Genomic DNA, 22,000 nt, shown 5'->3' with positions numbered 1-22,000 from the left:
GTGTGCGGCAAGAACTCTTCTTCCAATATACTCATTAAGCACCCTCCAATATTTCCTCACTTCCCATCCTGAGAATTCTCATCAAGCTCTTTCTTGTGGTTCCCTATCCCTGTTCCGTTACCCCCTCAGCCCTTTTAATCTTATCTCATACTACATTACTGCCGACTGTTCACATTCGTAAAACTGGTCGCATTAGTTGGTACATGTAGGACAACCTCTGTTTCCATCATACACTATTTTTATATGGAACTCCGCTCCCATGTGATGTCTGTTAAGTGTTATTTGTATATACCTGTCCCATTACTGTTTAACCTGTATCTCCTGTCCACCATGTAAAAGAGAAAAAAATAATAAAAAAAAAAAAAAAAAATGTAAACATGGGTTGAGACTAGTCCTTTTATAATGGATGTGAATTTAAATATTTAATTTCCACAGAATTATTAGGCAATAGTCAATTAATCATTCAAGAGAATGCTACAATGCTCATCTAAAGACCAATTCATTTTCTTTAATATAGTGTAAAAAGTACAATCATAACTAACTCTAATTAGGATGGCAGAAATTAACAAATATCAAACCAGATCAATAACAATATTTTATTAAGAATGACAATCAATATGCTACAGTCAAATTCTGTTCGCACTATATCCCATATATTTATTTAGAATTAGCAAAACTTGTACTTACAGCAAATTTATGTAAAATAATGCATTTAGTCTGAATTAAAGAAACCACTGTGGTGTAAAGGTAAGCTTAGCAGTCTTATACTTTTATAAAAAGCATACAGTCATTTCAGTAGTGAAATGGTAAGAAAATGAGATAGTACTCTTAGGGGCATATTCAATTCCGATCCCGATCCGCGGGATCGCGCCGGAACGGGCCGCAAACTTAATCCACAGTACCGCAACAACGTGGATTTTCGTTCGCAGCCCACAGGGCTGCGTACGAAAATCCACGTTATTGTGGTACCGTATTGTGGCAATAGTGCGCATTTTTCACGGTAACGCGCGTTACCACGGATCGGGATCGGAATTGAATATGCCCCTTAAAGTGGGCCTGTCACCTACACACCATGGACTCATCCGTTGTGTGGGCTGAATCAGTTTGCAGCCTATCAATTTGCTAGGAACCAGTGCCATCACTGAGGCATTGCCAGGCTAATATTCGCGAGGCCTGGCTTATATTAAACAGGTACCGATTCCTAGTGTATTGACTGAACATGAGCTTATAGCCAGATGCAAAACAGAGGTTTACAATGTGTGCAGATAACAGGTCCATTTTAATAATATTTTACTAAATAATTCTCAAAGTACTGATAATATAGAGAATAAACACACTTTGGAACATTCCCACCATTATTTAGAGGATATATTCACAAGACATATTCCTCACACAGGGTTCTCTCTAGCAACACTTTCTATGCAAAAACACAGTGCACAGACCTGAGAATCACAAGTATACAACAGTGATGTGCCGAATACTGTTCATTACTTTGATCCAACATTTAGGACTTTGGAGCTAAGACTTCTATTTTGCCTTTCTTTACTTTTTGTCTCAATTTGAGGTTGTGTTCAGTCACTTCTCCATCTGGGTCACTGTCAGAGCTTTCATCTGAACTGCTTTTCTCCTCTTCGCTAGAGTCAGAGCTGTTCAGTTCAACTAAGGCTACATTCTACAAGAGAATGGAGATTCAAGGTTAGTGCCACATGTAATATTCTTCAAGAAAGACACCAAATTGCAATTATTTTTGAAAGCATGAAGGTAGGGGATGTGTTTGGTAAATAAATCACAATTATGTAAAGGAATGATTACACTAACGAAAGTATGCACTCACGTTAATATTCTTTCATATTGCCATTTGAAATGAAGACTTACTGATCATTTCTTTTCCATTAATTGCATATATTACAGCACTGACCAGATGATTTCACCTAGTTTAACCTGGACATCAAACAGAACTATCTAAAGCTGTACTTAAATTTTTCCTTCAGGTAGCCCCTCCCCCTAACCATCTCACATTGTTCTTCCTAAGGCTCCTCCGTTTCTCAGCCCTGGCAAAAACAAAAAACACCCAAGTGTGGGGGCGGGACACCTCCCACTGGACCCCCACCCCCACCACCATCTAAAGATGGTCGACAAAATGAAGTTGCCGCTTCTGTCTTACATTTTTCCTAAGGTGGCCCCTGGTTGGAGCCTTGGGGGCTGTTATAACCAGCTGTTTTTTTGCTTTAGGAGATAAAATGTTTTGTTTTTTTCAAAATCAATTTTATATTATGCTCTCATAAAATTACATTTTACAGATCAGTTCCCAGAAGGCATATTAGAGCCTTAAAATCTACAGGAGTTTTACCTTTTAATATAGGATTTGTACAAAAGTCATACAGTTTTTCTTCTGTGACTTGGGGCTAGATTTACTAAGCTGCGGGTTTGAAAAAGTGGGGATGTTGCCTATAGCAGCCAATCAGATTCTAGCTGTCATTTTGTATAAAGTACTAAATAAATGAAAGATAGAATCTGATTGGTTGCTATAGGCAACATCCCCACTTTTTCAAACCCGCAGCTTAGTAAATCTAGCCCCTGGATTCTATATCTCTTGAAACATTCAGAAGACTATTAGGTTTTTGCGACTTGAAATAGCGATAATCACAAAACACAAAAAGTAAACAATAAAAGGCAGTAGTGACCACTAAATCAAACCCACTATGCCTGTAGCAGCTTCTAACATGGCAGACCGTCTGTTAACTCTGGCTTCACAATCACATACATAGAAGGGACACAATCATTTAAATAGGCCATCCGCCTGTTCCTTTCAAAGCACTTACTCGAAGGCTCCATTCCTGCCCCGTCTAAGACACATACAGCATCCTACGCGTGATCTTACAAATGTTTTGGGGATTTTGCTACACAGACCCCAGATGTAGGTGGAGGGTCTGGGAAGTTATGACTGTGTATGCAAGAACTTGTATCATCATGGGCCAGCACCAGCGATCAATTGGAGAGTCTGGTGTTCTAGAAACATGAACATTCTAGCGCAGTGTTTCCCAAACCTAGTCGTCAGGTACCTCTAACAGTGCATGTTTTCCATATCTCCTTGCTGAAGCACAGGTGTAATCATTACTGACGACACATTTTGAAAAATCCACAGGTGATATAACTATTTTAGTGGTGACCTGGAAAACCTGCACTGTCAGGGACGCCATGAGGACTGGGTTTGGGAAACACTGCTCTAGCATTTATTCGCCCCAACACCAGCATTGCCAGGCACAGAACACCAGCAGTTGAGGAGTTATTCACCAAGGAATCTACAAAAGAAAATAAAAACAAACCTAGTTGCCTACTTAGTTCAACATGAAGATGGGAACGGAAAGACACTGTGTATATGCGGGCAAGGGGAGGGCTTAAATGTTTCCTTTATATGTAAAAAGTGAGAGTCATCTCTCTGCTCGGTGCTGTTGGGAGGTATAATGAATATAAATATTATTGACAATTTAAAAGGGCTTTCTTTCTAGTGAAATACACAGACTGCACAGTTACGTTTATACTAAATGCTGTGGTCTACCCTTTAAATATATACTATATTTCACAAACAGTTTTGTACACAAACTAAAGTTACAGTTCAGATTTTACAAATATCTAAAGTATGATTCTTGCCATTTCTATTATCTTTTCCTCTTCCTCAATGTTTTCTATGTCAAAGGTTCCAGCTGGAGAGGATTCAATGTCTCTGCTGAGATTCTCATTGGCTTGTGCCATTTGAGGCAGGAAATTATGTACTCTGTCAAGTACTGTAAAGGCAAAAAAAAAAGAAGATACATTTATTTTCATACAAAATTATAGTATTGTACTTAATTCTCAAAAAATTCTTTGTATCCAAATATATTCAAACAGTATCTTTTTGAATAAACGTGATCTTAATTATAATGAAAGCTATAGGAATATTAGCATCAATTGTAAAAGAGACATTAGGAAGGAACATAATATGTACTTTGACAACCACTGAACCCCGAAATTGAAATTTTCATATATGAATCATAAAGGGAAAATACACCCGCAGCTCTTAAGAAAGTATTACCTCCACATTACATTAGACATGTGCAGCTACTCAGACATCTTTAGGACATATGATGATGGAAGTTTACACAGGTCCAAAATCTGAGAATTGTTTGCCGTGACATAACCAGTCATGACCGTTTATGAATTAACCAGCCCACTGTACATCTCTGCCTAGCTGTCACCTATTGTCTGCTTATTTTGATAGACAAGCAATTCCCTCCAAACATGCTGCAGAGAAGTGAACAACAGCATACATATCAAGTAATAAATACAGCCTTTGATATACATTAATATTAAATGGTTGCTTTACTCACTCTAAGTGAATACGAGAAAGTGGCAGATTAAAAATAAATGTCTGCTTGCAAATTAGCTCAGATCTGATAATTCAGCTTTTACCAATACCAAATAGTCAGGGAACTTATGTCTAAAAAGGCATAAAGTGAGACAGTGTGTAATGGACCAGGATAGTTTGATATTTATAAAAGGATATTTTATCACAAATTATTGTTATTGTTAAACAACCAAATGTTTAACAGAAAATATATTTAAGTAGACTGATCACTTGTACACTGAAAAGAAATATCTAAACAAATAACTAAACTTATGTTTCCAAATACTAGTGTAACAGCTGTATTGTTTCTTCAATATTTTTAACATGTCAACATGGCGTTCACTATTTTCTGGGAAGCTATGAATATGAAGGAGTGTTATGGAGACCATGAACAGTCCATGCACAGGAAGGAGTAGGGGTTGACAAGCATACAAGATAGACCTGTACAGTACAACAATTGATCCTCATGTCCAAAATTAAGGATGGGTCACATCCTGTACACAAAATGTATTTGACAAAATGCAGCTGATCAGACTTCACCCCACGCGCTATCACGCATGCGGTTATTTGCTTTTACTGGCTCAGAGTCCCATTCTGACAAGCAGCATTTCAGTCCAGGACAGGATGAGTGTTTCAGAAAGAATGAAAATTCCATTGAGCGCAAGAAAATTGTGTGTAACATTAGGCCTACCCAGAAAGGAAAATGCATAGTATACTCCAAAAGTACAGTAAAATACTTATGAATATACTTACTGCTACTCCTCGGCATTTTAACTATTGGGGAACAGGATCCGCTTTTATTATTCTGCTTTGAATTTAAAAGTAACTTGCTATACAGGCCTTTAGAAACAAAGAAAAATGTAACAATGAGAAATACACAATAAGTGTCTGAACTGTATTTTACATACAATAAATCACCACAGAAAAGTATTTATAAAATGTTTTCAAAGTAGCAATAATAAATTCTTCATTCTTATTTACAACCTGTTGCAAACCAAACTTGCAGACTTTTATTGTTGTATCGGAGAGCTAACAAAGTTGCATTGTAAGCTTTGCTGGCTACTAGGTATACTCTACTGTGACACTTTAGCATGTACCTAACACATATACAGCCCTATTTCTAAGGGGTAAACAAGTAGAGGCTATTACACATATTAGTTTAATCAAATTCAATCAAAAGGGAACCAACGGGATGTCTTAAAAAGAAATAGGCACATCCCTTCCTGTATGTTTTATTGTATACTGACTTTTATATCCATATCACATGAATGATCGCAGAAATTTGCATACGGTCTTTAACACCTCTACTGCTCATGTGCCACAAAGTTGTCGAGCTTGATAAACAGACTACTGACACTTCAGTGAAATTATAAAATATGTTACAATACAAAAGAAGTATGGAAACTTGGACACAGTGTGAGGGGCCTGATCACACGTTAGAAAACACAAGTTAGGCGCAGACAGAACTTAGATGAAGGCCACTAGGGGGGTTGGGATCAGTATGTCTGCTACTGACAACTGCTAGATCTCCACATGTATGCTACTGGTGGGGACAGTGCACAGTCAGATCATTACCTCCTGAGGAGCCAACTTCTAGCAACTCTCCAGACCGGACCGGCTTTATGTTCTGTTCCCCAGTAGCTTCCATCTTCCACCATGCAGATTAGTACACCAAAGCCTAAGAACGAGAGAGTGCATCAGAATAAGAAGCCAGCAGCACGTCAATTACGTCACGGAGCGCGAAGCCATTGGTAGCCATACTGACTATGGGCAAAAAAATATACACGTTACACATCTGCACTCCGCTATTTGTGTTAAATACCCCATGTACAGAAATGCATATCACTATGTTATTACTACTCAGGTAAACGTGGTTAACAATTATCCACGTTAACAATGAGACTCAATGGGGACCTCTGCTGGACAAGTATATTTACTGCAAGCCTCCATAAATGTCGCCAATATTTGAACAGGAGATGTATTGCAGGCCATGCTAAATCTATAAACGTTATTTACTAACATTGCTCAAAGATGTAGATCAGCAATTACTGGTACTTGGTGCTGGTTAGACAATAAAATAAATGTGTGATTGGTGGTATATAGTATACTGCAGATACGAGTAACCTTAGTAACACTCATTATCATATGATAATAGTTGGGGTGGGGCTGGCGTAGCAGCTGCCAGGTATATGTACGTCCAGTGTCACTTACATGGTAGTAAATGCACACACAAGGCACCGGTAACAGAACACAGCGGACTCATCAGTGACGGTTCCGTGTGACGTATACAATGGTTACCGGGATACAGAAGCCCCGCCCACACGCGCGGATCAGTGTAACGTAGAAGCGGTCTGGTGACATCACCAGGTGAACACGCCCAGTGCTCGGACGTCTGCGCAGAGCTAAGGCGGAGGTCCAGCTGGCTGCTCACCGTAAGCGGCGTGACACGGGGCAACACGGCGCCATGGAGCGACAGCAAGTGCGGACAGCAGCCAGGTAATGCTCTTACTAGCGGATCTTACGTACAGTCATACTAACAGTGTGTGCCATAGTGTCATACACTGGAGCTGTCACCTGTTCTCATACCAGTACTAGGCATGGTAGACCTGGCACCTATCTCTATGTCACTAGTGGTGAGAGAGCCTTCATCTATTCTGATGCCAGTAATCTTGATAGTTATGTAATATTTTGATGCCAGTAGTAATGGTAGAACTGACAGGGCAATCCTCTAATGTCCCATTGTTACATCACTAGGTCAAGACCTAGAGGCAAGTTGGTCTAGGTACAAGTAGAGGAGAACAGGTTAAGGTTTTATCTGCCAACCTACACTGATGGTAAAAGATAACCATGTTATTTACTTTTTAAATCCAGCTACAATGGAATTATTAGTGCTGGTCAGGGTCCCATTATATTCAACTATGACTCTTCAAGTACTCCTATGTTTTATTTCTTTAAAGTAAAAAGGGTTTTCCACAGAGTGTCTCTGTGGTATTCAATCACATTGCATCAGATCTCCTGCTAGAATGCCAAGCAGTTGTGGATTAATTGTTTACCAACCAATTTATTTGATGTCACTTTAAGGTTGTACAAATAACAAAAGGTTCTAGTTACCTTGTGTTTGTTTCCTTATGACTTAAAGTGGATGTGTCCTACAAAATAAGCTACGTCTGTTAATCAACATATAAGGGTATTTTGGAGGTTATTGGCAGGGTCCTCATGCATACAACGGATGCTGGGAGGACTGATATTATGATGGATGGGGATTTAGTATATTTAAAGTGGGAAACCTGTTGAAAAATAAATATGTAATAATTTGTACCCTGTAACATTGTTAAATTCACGTAGCAAATGTGAAAACTGGTTTGTAAGTAGTTAATATATGCTGTTTAAATATACCAGAAAAGTGTCATTTATTTCAGTACATTGCTAGTGTCGGATACTACATGCTATTGCTGAATGTAAAAGTTTTGTTTGTTAAAAACCATAACTTGAGCTTGCAGGCACAAGAACCAATCCTGCCACTCGGCCTAAGATCACATTCCACAAACGGATGATTTGGCAGCATGCTGATTTTGGAACAATTGTCTGACGTTGCAGCTTTTAATTAGTTGTACAATAACTTACAATGTTGGAAGTACACTCATGGACAGCAAAAAAAATCTATTTGAAATATAAATGTTTTTTTAAAGTGATACTTTATATTTTGTCCAGTTCACCTGATATTTAAGGGTATTTTTCAAAATACTGTGCAAAATAATCTTTACCTGCAAATTGAGTCTTCAGAGGGGACAGAGCTAAAGTTAAATTGCTGTTATATCAAATGTCAAAATTAGTTATTCGGATTTAGTATAAACAATCTAATCTTTGCTTGGCTATTGGAGGCGCAGACACAACCTTTCTACATGGACACACATTTGCTTAATATTCTACTGTGCACAAACATATACCCTACAATTTCACACAAAATAAACAAATGTCAGGTAGTGTGGATTTGCAGAAACAAACTCCTCGAGGCTATAGAAGTACTAGATTAGTTTGGCAGCATTAGATGTCTAGCATATGGCGTGTTCTCTCCAGTTTTTTTTTTTTTTGTCTTGTTTTTTTCTTTTTATACAAAAAAGTGTTTGAGGCTTACATTTGATGTTTCATATATCATATGTTTGTGCATCAGAAGATCATTCATGTGTTGTTAACATACAGTATGGAGTTGTTAGACAATTTTGCGTGGCAATATTTCTATTATACAATATGTTTTAATTAGAGATGAGGGCACTCGGAATTATGAAATCCGAGCCCACCCGAACGTTGCCGATCCGAGTCGGATCCGAGACAGATCCGGGTATTGGCGCCAAATTCAAATCTGAAACTGAGGCTCTGACTCATAATCCCGTTGTCGGATCTCGCGATACTCGGATCCTATAAATTCCCCGCTAATCGTCGCCATCTTCACTCAGGCATTGATCAGGGTAGAGGGAGGGTGTGTTAGGTGGTCCTCTGTCCTGCTATATCTCGTGCTGTGCTGTGCTGTGCTCAGTGCAGTGGTGCTGTGTCCTGTGCTCTGTCCTTCTGAGGTCAGTGGTGCTGCTGGGTCCTGTGCTGTGTCCTGTTCAGTCCAGTGGTGCTGTGTCCTGTGCTTTGTGCTTCTAAGGGCATAGTTATTTCCCCAATATTCCCCTGTGTTTAAAAAAATAAAAAAAAGTTATTTAAAAAAATACCAAAAACTAATTTAATTTTTTTTTAATTACCACAAAATTTGCACAACCAATCCTGCAGTATAAGCCCATTGGTACTGCAATATTACCAAGTTCACACATTCAGCAGTAAAAGTCCAGTGGTACTGCAATATTACAAAGTTCACACATTCTGCAGTATCAGTCCAGTGGGGCTGTGTCCTGTGCTCTGTCCTGCTGAGTTCCGTAGTGCTGCTGGGTCCTGTGCCGTGTCCTGTTCAGTCCAGTGGTGCTGTGTCCTGTGCTCTGTGCTTCTAAGGGCATAGTTATTTCCCCATTATTCCCAAGTTTTTTAAAAAAAAAAAAAAGTAAAAAAAAAAATAAAAATAAAAAATAAAATAAAAAAGTAATTATAACCAAATCTGCAAAACCAATCCAGCAGTATAAGTCCATTGGTACTGCAATATTACCAAGTTCACACATTCTGCAGTATCTTGTGCTACATATAATTGAGACCAAAAATTTGGAGGATAAAATAGGGAAAGATCAAGACCCACTTCCTCCTAATGCTGAAGCTGCTGCCACTAGTCATGACATAGACGATAAAATGCCATCAACGTCGTCTTCCAAGCCCGATGCCCAATCTCGTAGTACCGGGCATGTAAAATCTAAAAAGCCCAAGTTAAGAAAAAGTAGCAAAAAGAGAAACTTAAAATCATCTGAGGAGAAACGTAAAGTTGCCAATATGCCATTTACGACACGGAGTGGCAAGGAACGGCTTAGGCCCTGGTCCGTGTTCATGACTAGTGGTTCAGCTTCACCCACAGATCTTATCCCTCCTCCTCCTCCCCCCCTCCAAAAAATTGAAGAGAGTTATGCTGTCAGCAACAAAACAGCAAACAACTCTGCCTTCTAAAGAGAAATTATCACAAATCCTCAAGGCGAGTCCAAGGGTGTTGGTGGTTGTCAAGCCTGACCTTCCCATCACTGTACGGGAAGAGGTGGCTCGGGAGGAGCCTATTGATGATGTAGCTGGCGCTGTGGAGGAACTTGATGATGAGGATGGTGATGTGGTTATTGTAAATGAGGCACCAGGGGTGGAAACAGCTTATGTCCATGGGATGAAAAAGCCCATCGTCATGCCTGGTCAGAAGACCAAAAAATGCACCTCTTCGGTCTGGAGTTATTTTTATCCAAATCCAGACAACCAATGTATGGCCATATGTAGCTTATGTAAAGCTCAAATAAGCAGGGGTAAGGATCTTGCCCACCTAGGAACATCCTCCCTTATACGTCACCTGAATAACCTTCATAGTTCAGTGGTTAGTTCAGGAACTGGGGCTAGGACCCTCATCGGTACAGGGACACCTAAATCCCGTGGTCCAGTTGGATACACACCAGCAACACCCTCCTCGTCAACTTCCTCCACAATCTCCATCAGATTCAGTCCTGCAGCCCAAGTCAGCAGCCAGACTGAGTCCTCCTCAATACGGGATTCATCCGAGGAATCCTGCAGCGGTACGCCTACTACTGCCGCTGCTGTTGCTGCTGTTAGTCGGTCATCTTCCCAGAGGGGAAGTCGTAAGACCGCTAAGTCTTTCACAAAACAATTGACCGTCCAACAGTCGTTTGCCATGACCACAAAATACGATAGTAGTCACCCTATTGCAAAGCGTATAACTGCGGCTGTAACTGCAATGTTGGTGTTAGACGTGCGCCCGGTGTCCGCCATCAGTGGAGTGGGATTTAGAGGGTTGATGGTGGTATTGTGTCCCCGGTACCAAATCCCGTCGAGATTCCACTTCACTAGGCAGGCGATACCAAAAATGTACAGAGAAGTACGATCAAGTGTCCTCAGTGCTCTAAAAAATGCGGTTGTACCCACTGTCCACTTAACCATGGACATGTGGACAAGTGGTTCTGGGCAAACGAAGGACTATATGACTGTGACAGCCCACTGGGTAGATGCATCCCCTTCCGCAGCAACAGCTGCATCAGTAGCAGCATCTACAAAATGGCTGCTCGTGCAAAGGCAGGCAACATTGTGTATTACAGGCTTTAATAAGAGGCACAACGCTGACAACATATTAGAGAAACTGAGGGAAATTATCTCCCAGTGGCTTACCCCACTTAGACTCTCATGGGGATTTGTGGTGTCAGACAATGCCAGTAACATTGTGCGGGCATTAAATATGGGCAATTTCCAGCACGTCCCATGTTTTGCCCACACCATTAATTTGGTGGTGCAGCATTACCTCAAGAGTGATAGGGGTGTGCAGGAGATGTTTGCGGTGGCGCGCAAAATTGCTGGACACTTTCGGCATTCAGCCAGTGCCTACCGCAGACTAGAGGCACATCAAAAAAGCATGAACCTGCCCTGCCATTACCTCAAACAAGAGGTTGTGACGCGCTGGAACTCCACCCTCTATATGCTGCAGAGGATGGAGGAGCAGCAAAAGGCCATTCAGGCCTACACAGCCACCTACGACATAGGCAAAGGAGTGGGGATGCGCCTCAGTCAAGCGCAGTGGAGACTGATTTCCGTGTTGTGCAAGGTTCTGCAGCCATTTGAACTTGCCACACGAGAAGTCAGTTCCGACACTGCCAGCTTGAGTCAGGTCATTCCCCTGATCAGGCTGTTGCAGAAGCAGCTGGAGAAAGTGAGGGAGGAGCTGTTAAGCCATTGCGATTACACCAAGCATGTAGCTCTTGTGGATGTAGCCCTTCGTACGCTTTGCCAGGATCAGAGGGTGGTCACTCTTTTAAAGTCAGAGGAATACATTCTTGCCACCGTGCTCGATCCTCGGTTTAAAGCGTATGTTGTGTCTCTGTTTCCGGCGGACACAAGTCTACAGCGGTGCAAAGACCTGCTGGTCAGGAGATTGTCCTCTGAAGAGGACCGTGACATGCCAACAGCTCCACCCTCATTTTCTTCCACATCTATGGCTGCAAGGAAAAAGCTCAGTTTTCCCAAAAGAGGTGCTGGCGGGGATGCTGATAACATCTGGTCCGGACTGAAGGACCTGCCAACCATTGCAGACATGTCTACTCTCGCTGCATTGGATGCTGTCACAATAGAAAAAATTGTGGATGATTACTTTGCTGACACCATCCAGGTAGACATGTCAGACAGTCCATATTGTTACTGGCAGGAAAAAAAGGCAGTTTGGAAGCCCCTGTACAAACTGGCTCTATTTTACCTGAGTTGTCCCCCCTCCAGTGTGTACTCGGAAAGAGTTTTTAGTGCAGCAGGGAACCTGGTCAGTGAGCGGCGAAGGAGGTTGCTTCCTCATAACGTTGAAAAAATGATGTTTATAAAAATGAATAATCAATTCCTCAATGAAGTACAGCACTGCCCTCCAGATAGTACAGAGGGACCTGTGGTTGTGGAGTCCAGCGGGGACGAATTGATAATGTGTGATGAGGAGGAAGTACACACTGTAGGGGGAGAGGAATCAGAGGTTGAGGATGAGGACGACATCTTGCCTCAGTAGAGCCTGTTTAGTCTGTACAGGGAGAGATGAATAGCTTTTTTGGTGTGGGGGCCCAAACAAACCAATCATTTCAGCCAAAGTTGTTTGGTAGGCCCTGTCGCTGAAATGATTGGTTTGTTAAAGTGTGCATGTCCTATTTCAACAACATAAGGGTGGGTGTGAGGGCCCAAGGACAATTCCATCTTGGAACTTTTTTTTTTGCATTATATTACCAATCAACAGTCGTTTGCCATGTTCAAAAAGTAAAACCAAATTTAAACAAATTCAAGAAATTAAACCAAAAGTAAAATGCCCTGTCATAATTTAAAACGAGGTATTGACGTGCTCTAAAACTACTGTATTGTTTATATTTTATAAACACTACACTTGAAAGCTTGAGTCTTGCAATGAAAAAGTAACTGTCCATTACACGAATATTTGCAACAGGGACAATTTTAGGGTTAAAAAAGTCAACTAATAACACTTCGACGCTGTCTGTCTTTATAAACACTACACTTGGAAGTTGGAGGAGGTATTGTGGCCCTGGCACCAAATTTACTACCGGGGCCACTCCACTGTGCAGTCCATATTTAGGTGTATCAGATATTAAACAACGGTGACAGTTGATGCCCAATTTTTTAATTATATTGTTGGCGCTGTAAAAAATTGTGTTCCGGGCTCACCACACTACGCAGTCCATACCCTTTTTTGGTGGAATTCTGACCCATGGAGGGCTTTTTAATTATATTGTGGCCTCGGTACCAAATTGTGTATCGGGGCCACCACACTACGCAGTCAAGATAGATAGATGCGTATCATAGATAAAGTATATTCAGTGGTGTGGGGCAAATTGAAAAATATTCAAAATGCACTGTCATTATCAAAAACAAGAGGTTTTCACACGCTGAAACTCCAATATGTATATGATGGAGAGGATGGAGGAGCAGCCGTATGTGCAGTGTAATGCAGACCTGTTGAAGGTTTTTTTATATATTTTATTGTGGTGCCCACTACTCTACGCAGTCCAGATACTATTTTTGGGTGTAATTCTGACCTGTTGAAGGTTTTCTATATATTTTTTATTGTGGTGCCCAGTGGCCAGTCCTCTATGCAGTCCAGATACTATTTTTGGGTTTAATTCAGACCTATTGAAGGTTTTCTATATATTTTTTATTGTGGTGCCCAGTGCCCACTACTCTACGCAGTCCAGATACTATTTTTGGGTGTAATTCTGACCTGTTGAAGGTTTTCTATATATTTTTTATTGTGGTGCCCAGTGCCCACTCCTCTACGCAGTCCAGGTACATTATTGGGGCGAATCATACAAGTTCAGGGTTTTTAATTTATATTGTGGTGACCCACTCCTCTACGCAGTCCAGGTACATTATTGGTGCGAATCATACAAGTTCAGGGTTTTTAATTTATATTGTGGTGACCCACTCCTCTACGCAGTCCAGGTACATTATTCGGTGCGATTCATACCAGTTGATGGTTTTCTTATTATATTGTGGGGACCACTCCATTACGCAGTCCAGAAAGATAGCTCGTTGCAACGTTTTGGACTAAGAACTATATTGTGAGATGTTCAGAATACACGGTAAATTAGTGGAAATGCTTGTTGTTGAATGTTATTGAGGTCAATAATAGCGTAGGAGTGAAAATAAGCCCCAAAAATAGATTTTTTAACTTTTTATGCTTTTTTCAAAAAAAATCCGAATCCAAAACCTTAAATCCGAACCAAAACCTTTCGGCAGGTGTTTTGCGAAACAAATCCGGATCCAAAACACAAAACACGAGACCTCAAAAGTCGCCCGTGCACATCCCTAGTTTTAATATATTGTACTGTGAAAACAGTTGGGATTATTTACTAGGCCAAATACATTAAAGTATATGTACATAATTTAGAGATGAGCGGGCTCGGATTCCGCTAATCCGAGCCCACCCGAACAGTGCGGATCCGAACGGGATCTGAGCACTGTTCGGATATTTACGGCGGGCAAAAAATGAAAACGAGGCTCTGTCGTCCAAGTCTCGCATCGAATCTCGCGAGGGGTGGGAGGGAGGGCCCAGAACAATTCCATCTTGTACCTCTTTTTTTGGCATTATGTGCTCAAGCTACCTCGGTGCAACCTTTTGGCCTAAAAACAATATTGTGACGTGTTCAGAATAGACTGGAAATTAGTGGAAATGATTGTTATTGAATGTTATTGAGGTTAATAATAGCGTAGGAGTGAAAATAAAGCAAAAAACTTGTTTTTAACACTTTTTTTATGTTTTTTTTCAAAATAAATCCGAATCCAAAACCTTAAATCCGAACCAAAACCTTTCGTCAGGTGTTTTGCGAAACAAATCCGAACACAAAACCTCAAGCAAATCCGAATCCAAAACACGAGACACCAAAAGTGGCCGGTGCACATCCCTAACATAGTTAAGGGAATAATCATTACCCCTGATATACCACACATTATAGTTCCTTTTAACTGTAAAATTAACCTTTGAAACGCTCCAATGTGGACCTTACGCCAGCCAGGTATACAGAACATTTTGACTAGTCAGCGAAGACATATGCACGTTAATTTGAATTTTGCCTCATCATTTTACACCACATCATTATGACTCTTCTATGAGATTTGATTGGACAGATAATATTATTTGTCTTCTACACATCAGACATTTATTTTTAATCAGTTTGAAGGCTTGCATTGATGTGTCTTTACTCAGCTGAACTGTTCTTTCCATGGTCTATTTTATCTTGACCTGTAAAAATACTTTTAGTGGTATATTTACTAAACTGCAGTTTTAAAAAAGTGGCGATGTTGCCTATAGCAACCAATCAGATTCTAGCTGTTGTTTTTTAGAATGTGTTAAGTAATGATAACTAGAACCTGATTGGTTGCTATAGACAACATATCCACTTTTTCAAACCTGCAGATTAGTAAATATGCCCCTTAGTGTGCATGCTCACAGTTTAATTATTGTTCCATTTGCGTGCATTTGCTGTATGTCAAGGCATTAGAAAGCATTCAATCCTCTCTAAAACACTAGCAAAAATGCATATGTTTAGTAGCATGATTCCCATGCTAAGGGTCAGACAAATACAGGTAAGGCAAAACAGAATCAATGTGAGCCAGCCAGAAGTTAGGGAATATGACAATACTAGAAATATATAGTATAACAGATAAACAAGCAAGCTGTTATCATAGTTTTTTCACAGACAGTCTTAATTCTTTGTATATGGGGTATATTCAATTGTTCCCATTTTCCGCCGCGGAAAGAAGTATTACCGTTATTACGGTAACACTAAGCCGGATTTCAGCTCGAGCAGAAATCCAGTGTGAAAGGTACCGTAATAATGGTACTTACGTGCACTATTACCGTAATGACGGTAATAGTGCGCCCACCGCGTTACTTTGGCCAGTAACGCCAACAATTGAATATGTCCCTATGAGTGGGGGTTGCATTTTGTTTACTTTGAAAATTTAAAATGAAATTCCATCCATAACACCCAAACAGAACCATGCCTAGTTGACAAATTATATTAAACATTTTAAATATTTGCATGTTCTTTTTCCTACTATTAACATTTTTTCAAAATATCTTATTTTAGGGCTCTTATTTAACTTGAGTAGAGAAGATTGTTTTGAAAATATTCCATTAAGATGCATTGATAACACATATATCACTAGTAACCTTGTAGTGCCGTATCCTGTATAAAAGTATCTGACCTCAGTGGTGTATTATAATTATGTTTGGAGCAATAGCTCAGGGCCTGGAAATCTCCCATTCAAAATCTGGTGCAAGCAGGGCTACCATGAGGGAAGGGGGTAATATAAGTTACACAAGGCTGCCTTGAGGGACAGGCCCTACCTCTCCAAACTTTTTGCTTGTGAGTCACATTTTGTGTTACAACAGTGTTGTCTCTTAGTATTTGTACCTGGCTCCTTGCTTTTGGAGACATTTCTCCAGGTCTCTATAACCCAATAAACTTGAGGAGATGTTCTTGCCTTTTATTGCAAAATAGGTGAATTATTGCTGTGTGTTGTAATGAAAATTATACAGAATGTTACAACAAGCTAGCAAACGCTATTAAAAGCGGCAGTTGGTATGTTGACACTAGAAGTAATGGATTCTTTTGTCAGACCTGGATACATCTGGTTTACTTGCATTAAAAATGTTAGTAAAACGCACTTAATAGACACCAGTAGGTATAGGTCCTAAAATGGGGACCATGGTTTGAGCACCACTCAGAACCGATTGTAATTATAATCCATCAATGCTTCACCTGCAGACAAGTGCTTTTAGTTAACTGTGTGTTAACCATTAAGCATAAAGAATGACAGGGATGTTTGTGTGGGTTTCCTCTGGGTGCTCCGGTTTCCTCCCACACTCCAAAAACATATGGTAGGTTAATTGGCTGCTATTAAATTGCCCATAGTCTCTCTCTGTCTGTGTGTGTATATGTTAGGGGATTTAGATTGTAAGCTCCAATGGGGCAGGGACTGATGTGAGTGTGCTCTCTGTACAGCGCTGCGGAATTAGTGGCGCTATATAAATAAATAGATGATGATGTGACCATTTACCAGTGTTGTCTTGGAAAACCGCTGTCCAGTACCGTATGGAGCTTTGAGTGTAATTTCTTTTTGGCCTAATTTGCTTAGATATGGTTTGTTTTCTGTTTTTTTAAAACATATTTTATTTGATTTTTTTGATAATAATCAAAAGGGGGGAGGGGTTTTCAACAGGTAAGGAAATAGGCTCATGTTACTTAATATGTTTACTGATCACTGAAAATCGCTGGTCTTAGTCATGCTAATAATATTTAAGGTATGTTCATACCGTATGTCTAAGGACAAGTTATGATGGAAAGTGTGAAAGGCAGTTTAACATGAGAATATTTACCCATCTAATGGGAATAAATTTGATCCATATGCTTATATTTGGTATATATGTTTCTTTAACTTATTTTAGTGCTGCTTCCATATTAATAGTGAAATAAGATTTTATTTTTTTACTAATTAATGGTGTTTTGCACTTTACTAGATAAGTAGCTGGCTTAGTTGAACTTGTAAACACGAATAACCAGTCATTCCAGAATACTACATACAGCTTCTGATCAGTTGCACATGGATAGATAAGGATAGTCTCCAGCTCAGCAGCAGACATGACTACAGGATTTTGGGCTCTGTCGCTCATTAAATGTTACAGTCAGGACTGATCCATTCTCTAATGTCGCCTAGTTATTGGAAATGCCTGCATGTTGGGTTTTGTGACAGTTCAATGCTTTGGAAGTGTTTGGAGTGAAAGAGCTGAGGACTAATATGTAGGTAAGAATTCAGACATTAACGAGTCTGTAATTTGCAGAGCAGTTTTTTTACATGTGTTAAACAAGGAGCAAGCTGTTTGGCTTACAGAAAATCCTATAAATAATATAGTTATCTCATTAATGGTAAATAAAGCCAGTGATGTTTTTAAATGTATGTCTATATGTCACTGTCTATATGTTCTTTGTACAAATATGAAATGACCTACCAGCTAATGGAATGGGATCATAAAAGCAAATATCAATGGACACTACTAAGCATATTAGTGGGTGTATCATATATACGTAATAATGAGCATTGTCTTAATTTCATTAGTCTTTTGCAGATGTCAGGCAATGAACCCAAGCGAAGAAATAGATCATAAGTATTGTGATTGGTTATGTTAGTTCTTTATGTGTTGTAGGTGTAATTGTTAGTATAGTTATGGTCTTGCAAGGGTAAATACCTATTTTAGTAGCAGGAGATTTGGATGAATAAATCTCATGTCAGTAGTGATGAGAAGTTAGTTGTTGCTTGACCTATTGAATATAGAAGATTGCTTTCAGAATGTGTTGGTGTTGTGGGTGCTCTTCGCTGTTCTAGAAAATGTAGTTTGTGTATGTATGATTTGTACTTTGACTAAACAGTGAAAATTTGGAACTCATACTATCTGCATGAAAGTAAATTGAAGAATCTGTAATATTTATAATGTATATAGCTCTGTGCAGATTCCAGCGATAACAGGTCAAGCAAGCCCTTGCACCATAAGTGTTTGTCACACCGTTCTCTGGAATTTCTTGTTCTTGTTAAGCTCTGTCATCCATACAGAAAATAACACAATTTTTAACTTTTCATAATGTTTCTGTCCATTTGAAATTACAAGTTTGTTTGTCACTAACAATTGACAACATTGATTAATAGTTGAGTTTCAGGATTTAGTTTTTTTGGGGGGGATGCGAGTTCTGTGTGCGTGATTTGTATTTAAACCTCTGTCTATTGGAGGTTACGCTTAAAATGGGGACTTAAGTTGGTTACCTAATGTTGGACACTAATTTAAAGGAGAAGTGATTCTATAGTGTGCAATCATCATAATTGTTTATAAAGTAGCACAAAACCCTGCAGCACCAGTCAGTTTGTATAGCAATAATTATATGAAGTATAAATTTTACATAGAAATAGAACAAGGCCATGTGAGGTTAATGGAGAAAGGGCCAGCCGTGATACAGAGGGTAGAGAGGGCCCTTTTTATGTGAGCTTCAATCAATTGAATTGTTAGACAATCAACTGACTTATGAATGAAGACTGGTAGATGGCTCAGCATTCCCATACAAAAATACTTAGATGAGTTATTCAGTATACAGGGCATATATACACATGTAATATAAGTGATTGATTACAAAAGGCAGCTTTGGAGGATCCAGATTCTTCCAGAGGCCCAAGACTTAAATAATTGTCTGAGTTCGCTACTGGAGAGGGATTTTGTAGGATGTTCAGGGTGTATCTGGGTGAAATTTAGTGCTAGATTTTTGACATGGGCTGATAATTGTACTACTTTAGGGCAATCCAACAATATACAAAGACAGAATGGTATAAAAGGTCCAATATTTCACAGTGAATAAAACCGTATCCAAAAGTATATAGAATAACTGATATGTAATTGGAGAAAAGGGGGGTTTGTGAGCACAACCAACAACAGTCAGGAGAGTTCGGGAACATGAGATTGTTTTTAGTACGGACACAGTACAAGTGATATAGTAATTTATAAGCATTCTCTCTAATCATCATCATCAACATTTATATAGCGCCAGCAAATTCTGTAGCGCTTTACAGTTGGGAATAAACATTAATAAAACAATACTGGGTAATACAGACAGAGAGGTAAGAGGGCCCTGCTCGCATGCTTACAATCTATGGGACAATGGGAGTTTGAAATACAAGGGCATGTGCTACATCATATTGCACATTGGACCAGCTAGAATGCAAAGGTAAAAGTATTGAGTGGGCTGTGTGATCAGTCACACAGCAATGTTGGTCAGAGGGTTGTTGTCTTGTGTTAGCTGTGTAGAGGGTGATGATAGGGTAACCTAGGGAGATTAAGATGCTGATTGTGGAATATCATAAGCTTCTCTGAAGAGGTGGGTTGTATACATATTGAGCTTTTGGATACCTTTTCCCAGATATCAGACCACTCCTCAGAATTTTGCTCCTACTCTAAGTTGGCTTCCATTTTGTTTCGAGAGTGTTTGCCAGAGTACTTTGGAACGAGCACTATATTATTATATAGAGTGAATATAAGGCCTTTAGATGTTGTTTTTTGTGAGACAAATTGTTTTACAGATAGTTAGAGGCTTGAGGTAAATGATCTACTTGAGTGGCGGAAATGCCTAATCTGAAGGCATTGGCAAAACTTGGAACCAGAGAGATTGAATCTGTGTTGGAGGTCCCCATTGGGGAGGAGGCTACCTAGTAGAGTGAACTCTAATGTTGCTCTTCAGCCAGGGATTTAATTCTTGGGGTTGTGTTTACCTGAGGGTAAGAGAGGGCTATTCCAGATGGGAATCAAGAGAATGAGAAGGGGCAAGCAAGTAGGCTTTGTTATGTTTATCCAAGACCCAGAGTGAAAGAGAGATCACCTGGGGGCCTTTCTGTAAGGAAGGCCAAAAGATATACAGTACTGTGCAAAAGTTTTAGGTGTGTGTGGAAGAAATGCTGCAAAGTAAGAATGCTTTCAAAAATAGAAGTGTTAATAGTTTATTTTTATCAAATAACAAAATGCAAAGTGAATGAAAAGAAGAGAAATCTAAATTAAATCAATATTTGGTGTGACCACCCATTTCCTTGAAAATGGCGTCACTTCTTCTAGGTACACTTGCACACAGAGGGGGTTGTTGATAAAAAATAAACTATTAACACTTCTCATCAAGTGCTGTCTGCTCAGTATGGAGATAATCCTTACTGTAGGTGCTGTCATGATATGAGATGGTGCACGGTATGATTTTCACAGACACTGTGATTGTACCTTTCTATTCATTACAATGCTGAAAGTGATTTTGGAAAGGAGATGGGGTCTACCCTGCAATTTGGTGTTCTCTGCAAAGAGAGGGGGATTTGTGTGTAAGGGCGCAGCGTGATGTATATGAATGCCGCAGCCTGGAACATGTTGCTCTCTTATTGCAGCAATGATCAATCTTGTCTATTGGGTTGCTGTGGAATACCAGATGGTCAGGAGAGTGAAAACTACATTTCAGCAATAAATTCAATGCTTGAGAATGTAAGAATACAAGAGTTATTGTTGTTGAATTTTCTATAATCAGGCTCGTCATCTTTTGGAGTAAAAGAGCAACCAACCTGCATTATCTAAAATGCCATGATATACAAACTCTCCATTAAATGCCAGATCTCGCTGTGCTTTTAGTTTGACTTTAAATTCATAAGCCAGTGGGCGGTTGAGGGAAGTTGTAGTTCAGCATCACAGTGCTAAAGGTTGTCCATTCCTCATTCATTGACTCCTTTCCTGTGCCTATTACGTGTACATTGAAGGAAGCAGTAAACAGCTGTAACTCAAGGTGGACTTTGGAATAGAATTTTATGTCAATGAGATGAGTTTCTCACAAATGGATTACTGTCATTTCTTATCATAGGTTATGGGGTAATTTCTCCAGCAGGTCATATCTAAAGTGCAAGGTTTTAGTACCATTAATTCTCCATGCTTTCCTTCTGTACATACAGTATGTTCGATGTCCCTGTGCGAGAGTTTGTAAGGTGCTGTGGAAAGTACCAGTGCCTGTGTGTCTAGGTAGGTCACTGTCTTGTAATGCCTGTGTGTCTCGGTAGGTCACTGTCTTGTAATGCATGTGTGTCTAGGTAGGTGACTCTCTTGTAATGCATGTGTGTCTCGGTAGGTCACTCTCTTGTAATGCATGTGTGTCTAGGTAGGTCACTCTCTTGTAATGCATGTGTGTCTAGGTAGGTCACTCTCTTGTAATGCATGTGTGTCTAGGTAGGTGACTCTCTTGTAATGCATGTGTGTCTAGGTAGGTGACTGTCTTGTAATGCATGTGTGTCTAGGTAGGTCACTCTCTTGTAATGCATGTGTGTCTAGGTAGGTGACTGTCTTGTAATGCATGTGTGTCTAGGTAGGTTACTGTCTTGTAATGCATGTGTGTCTAGGTA

The 22,000-nt window shown here is 39.8% G+C and overlaps 2 protein-coding genes across 4 annotated transcripts in view; one reads left to right on the top strand and one right to left on the bottom strand.

Moving 5' to 3' along the window:
* Positions 1-577: 577 nt before the first annotated feature.
* Positions 578-6,699, bottom strand: NOPCHAP1 (NOP protein chaperone 1). 2 transcript variants are annotated; one of them, XM_075209313.1, is made up of 5 exons: positions 6,596-6,699; positions 5,960-6,062; positions 5,138-5,224; positions 3,652-3,785; positions 578-1,672 (listed from the first exon to the last, which is right to left on the bottom strand). In XM_075209313.1, exons 2-5 carry the CDS (start codon positions 6,030-6,032, stop codon positions 1,505-1,507), a joined length of 462 nt encoding a protein of 153 aa, XP_075065414.1. In that variant the 5' UTR covers positions 6,033-6,062; positions 6,596-6,699; the 3' UTR covers positions 578-1,504. The 2 variants fall into 2 exon arrangements, with proteins under 2 accessions (XP_075065414.1, XP_075065415.1); XM_075209314.1 differs by lacking the exon at positions 6,596-6,699 and adding an exon at positions 6,405-6,423.
* SLC41A2 (solute carrier family 41 member 2) overlaps positions 6,677-22,000 on the top strand; it is a 77,944-nt gene continuing 62,620 nt past the window's right edge. The window contains exon 1 of one of the 2 annotated variants that reach the window (XR_012691355.1): positions 6,677-6,880. The gene's annotated coding sequence lies outside the window, so the exon portion shown is untranslated. The remainder of the gene's footprint in view (positions 6,881-22,000) is intronic. The other variant, XM_075209312.1, reaches the window with a different exon arrangement.

The sequence above is a fragment of the Mixophyes fleayi genome, chromosome 4, assembly GCF_038048845.1.
Source record: "Mixophyes fleayi isolate aMixFle1 chromosome 4, aMixFle1.hap1, whole genome shotgun sequence".
Lineage (NCBI taxonomy): Eukaryota > Metazoa > Chordata > Amphibia > Anura > Limnodynastidae > Mixophyes > Mixophyes fleayi.
This window is presented reverse-complemented; position numbering and strand designations above follow the sequence as displayed.

What these genes read in the sequence shown, in the direction of transcription:
- NOPCHAP1 (XM_075209313.1), bottom strand. Translation starts at nt 6,032, where the DNA reads ATGGAAGCTACTGGGGAACAGAACATAAAGCCGGTCCGGTCTGGAGAG. An exon ending in AGAAGTTGGCTCCTCAGGAG is followed by an intron (nt 5,225 to 5,959) that starts GTAATGATCTGA and finishes TTGTTTCTAAAG; the next exon opens with GCCTGTATAGCAAGTTACTT. An exon ending in TAAAATGCCGAGGAGTAGCA is followed by an intron (nt 3,786 to 5,137) that starts GTAAGTATATTC and finishes TTGCCTTTACAG; the next exon opens with TACTTGACAGAGTACATAAT.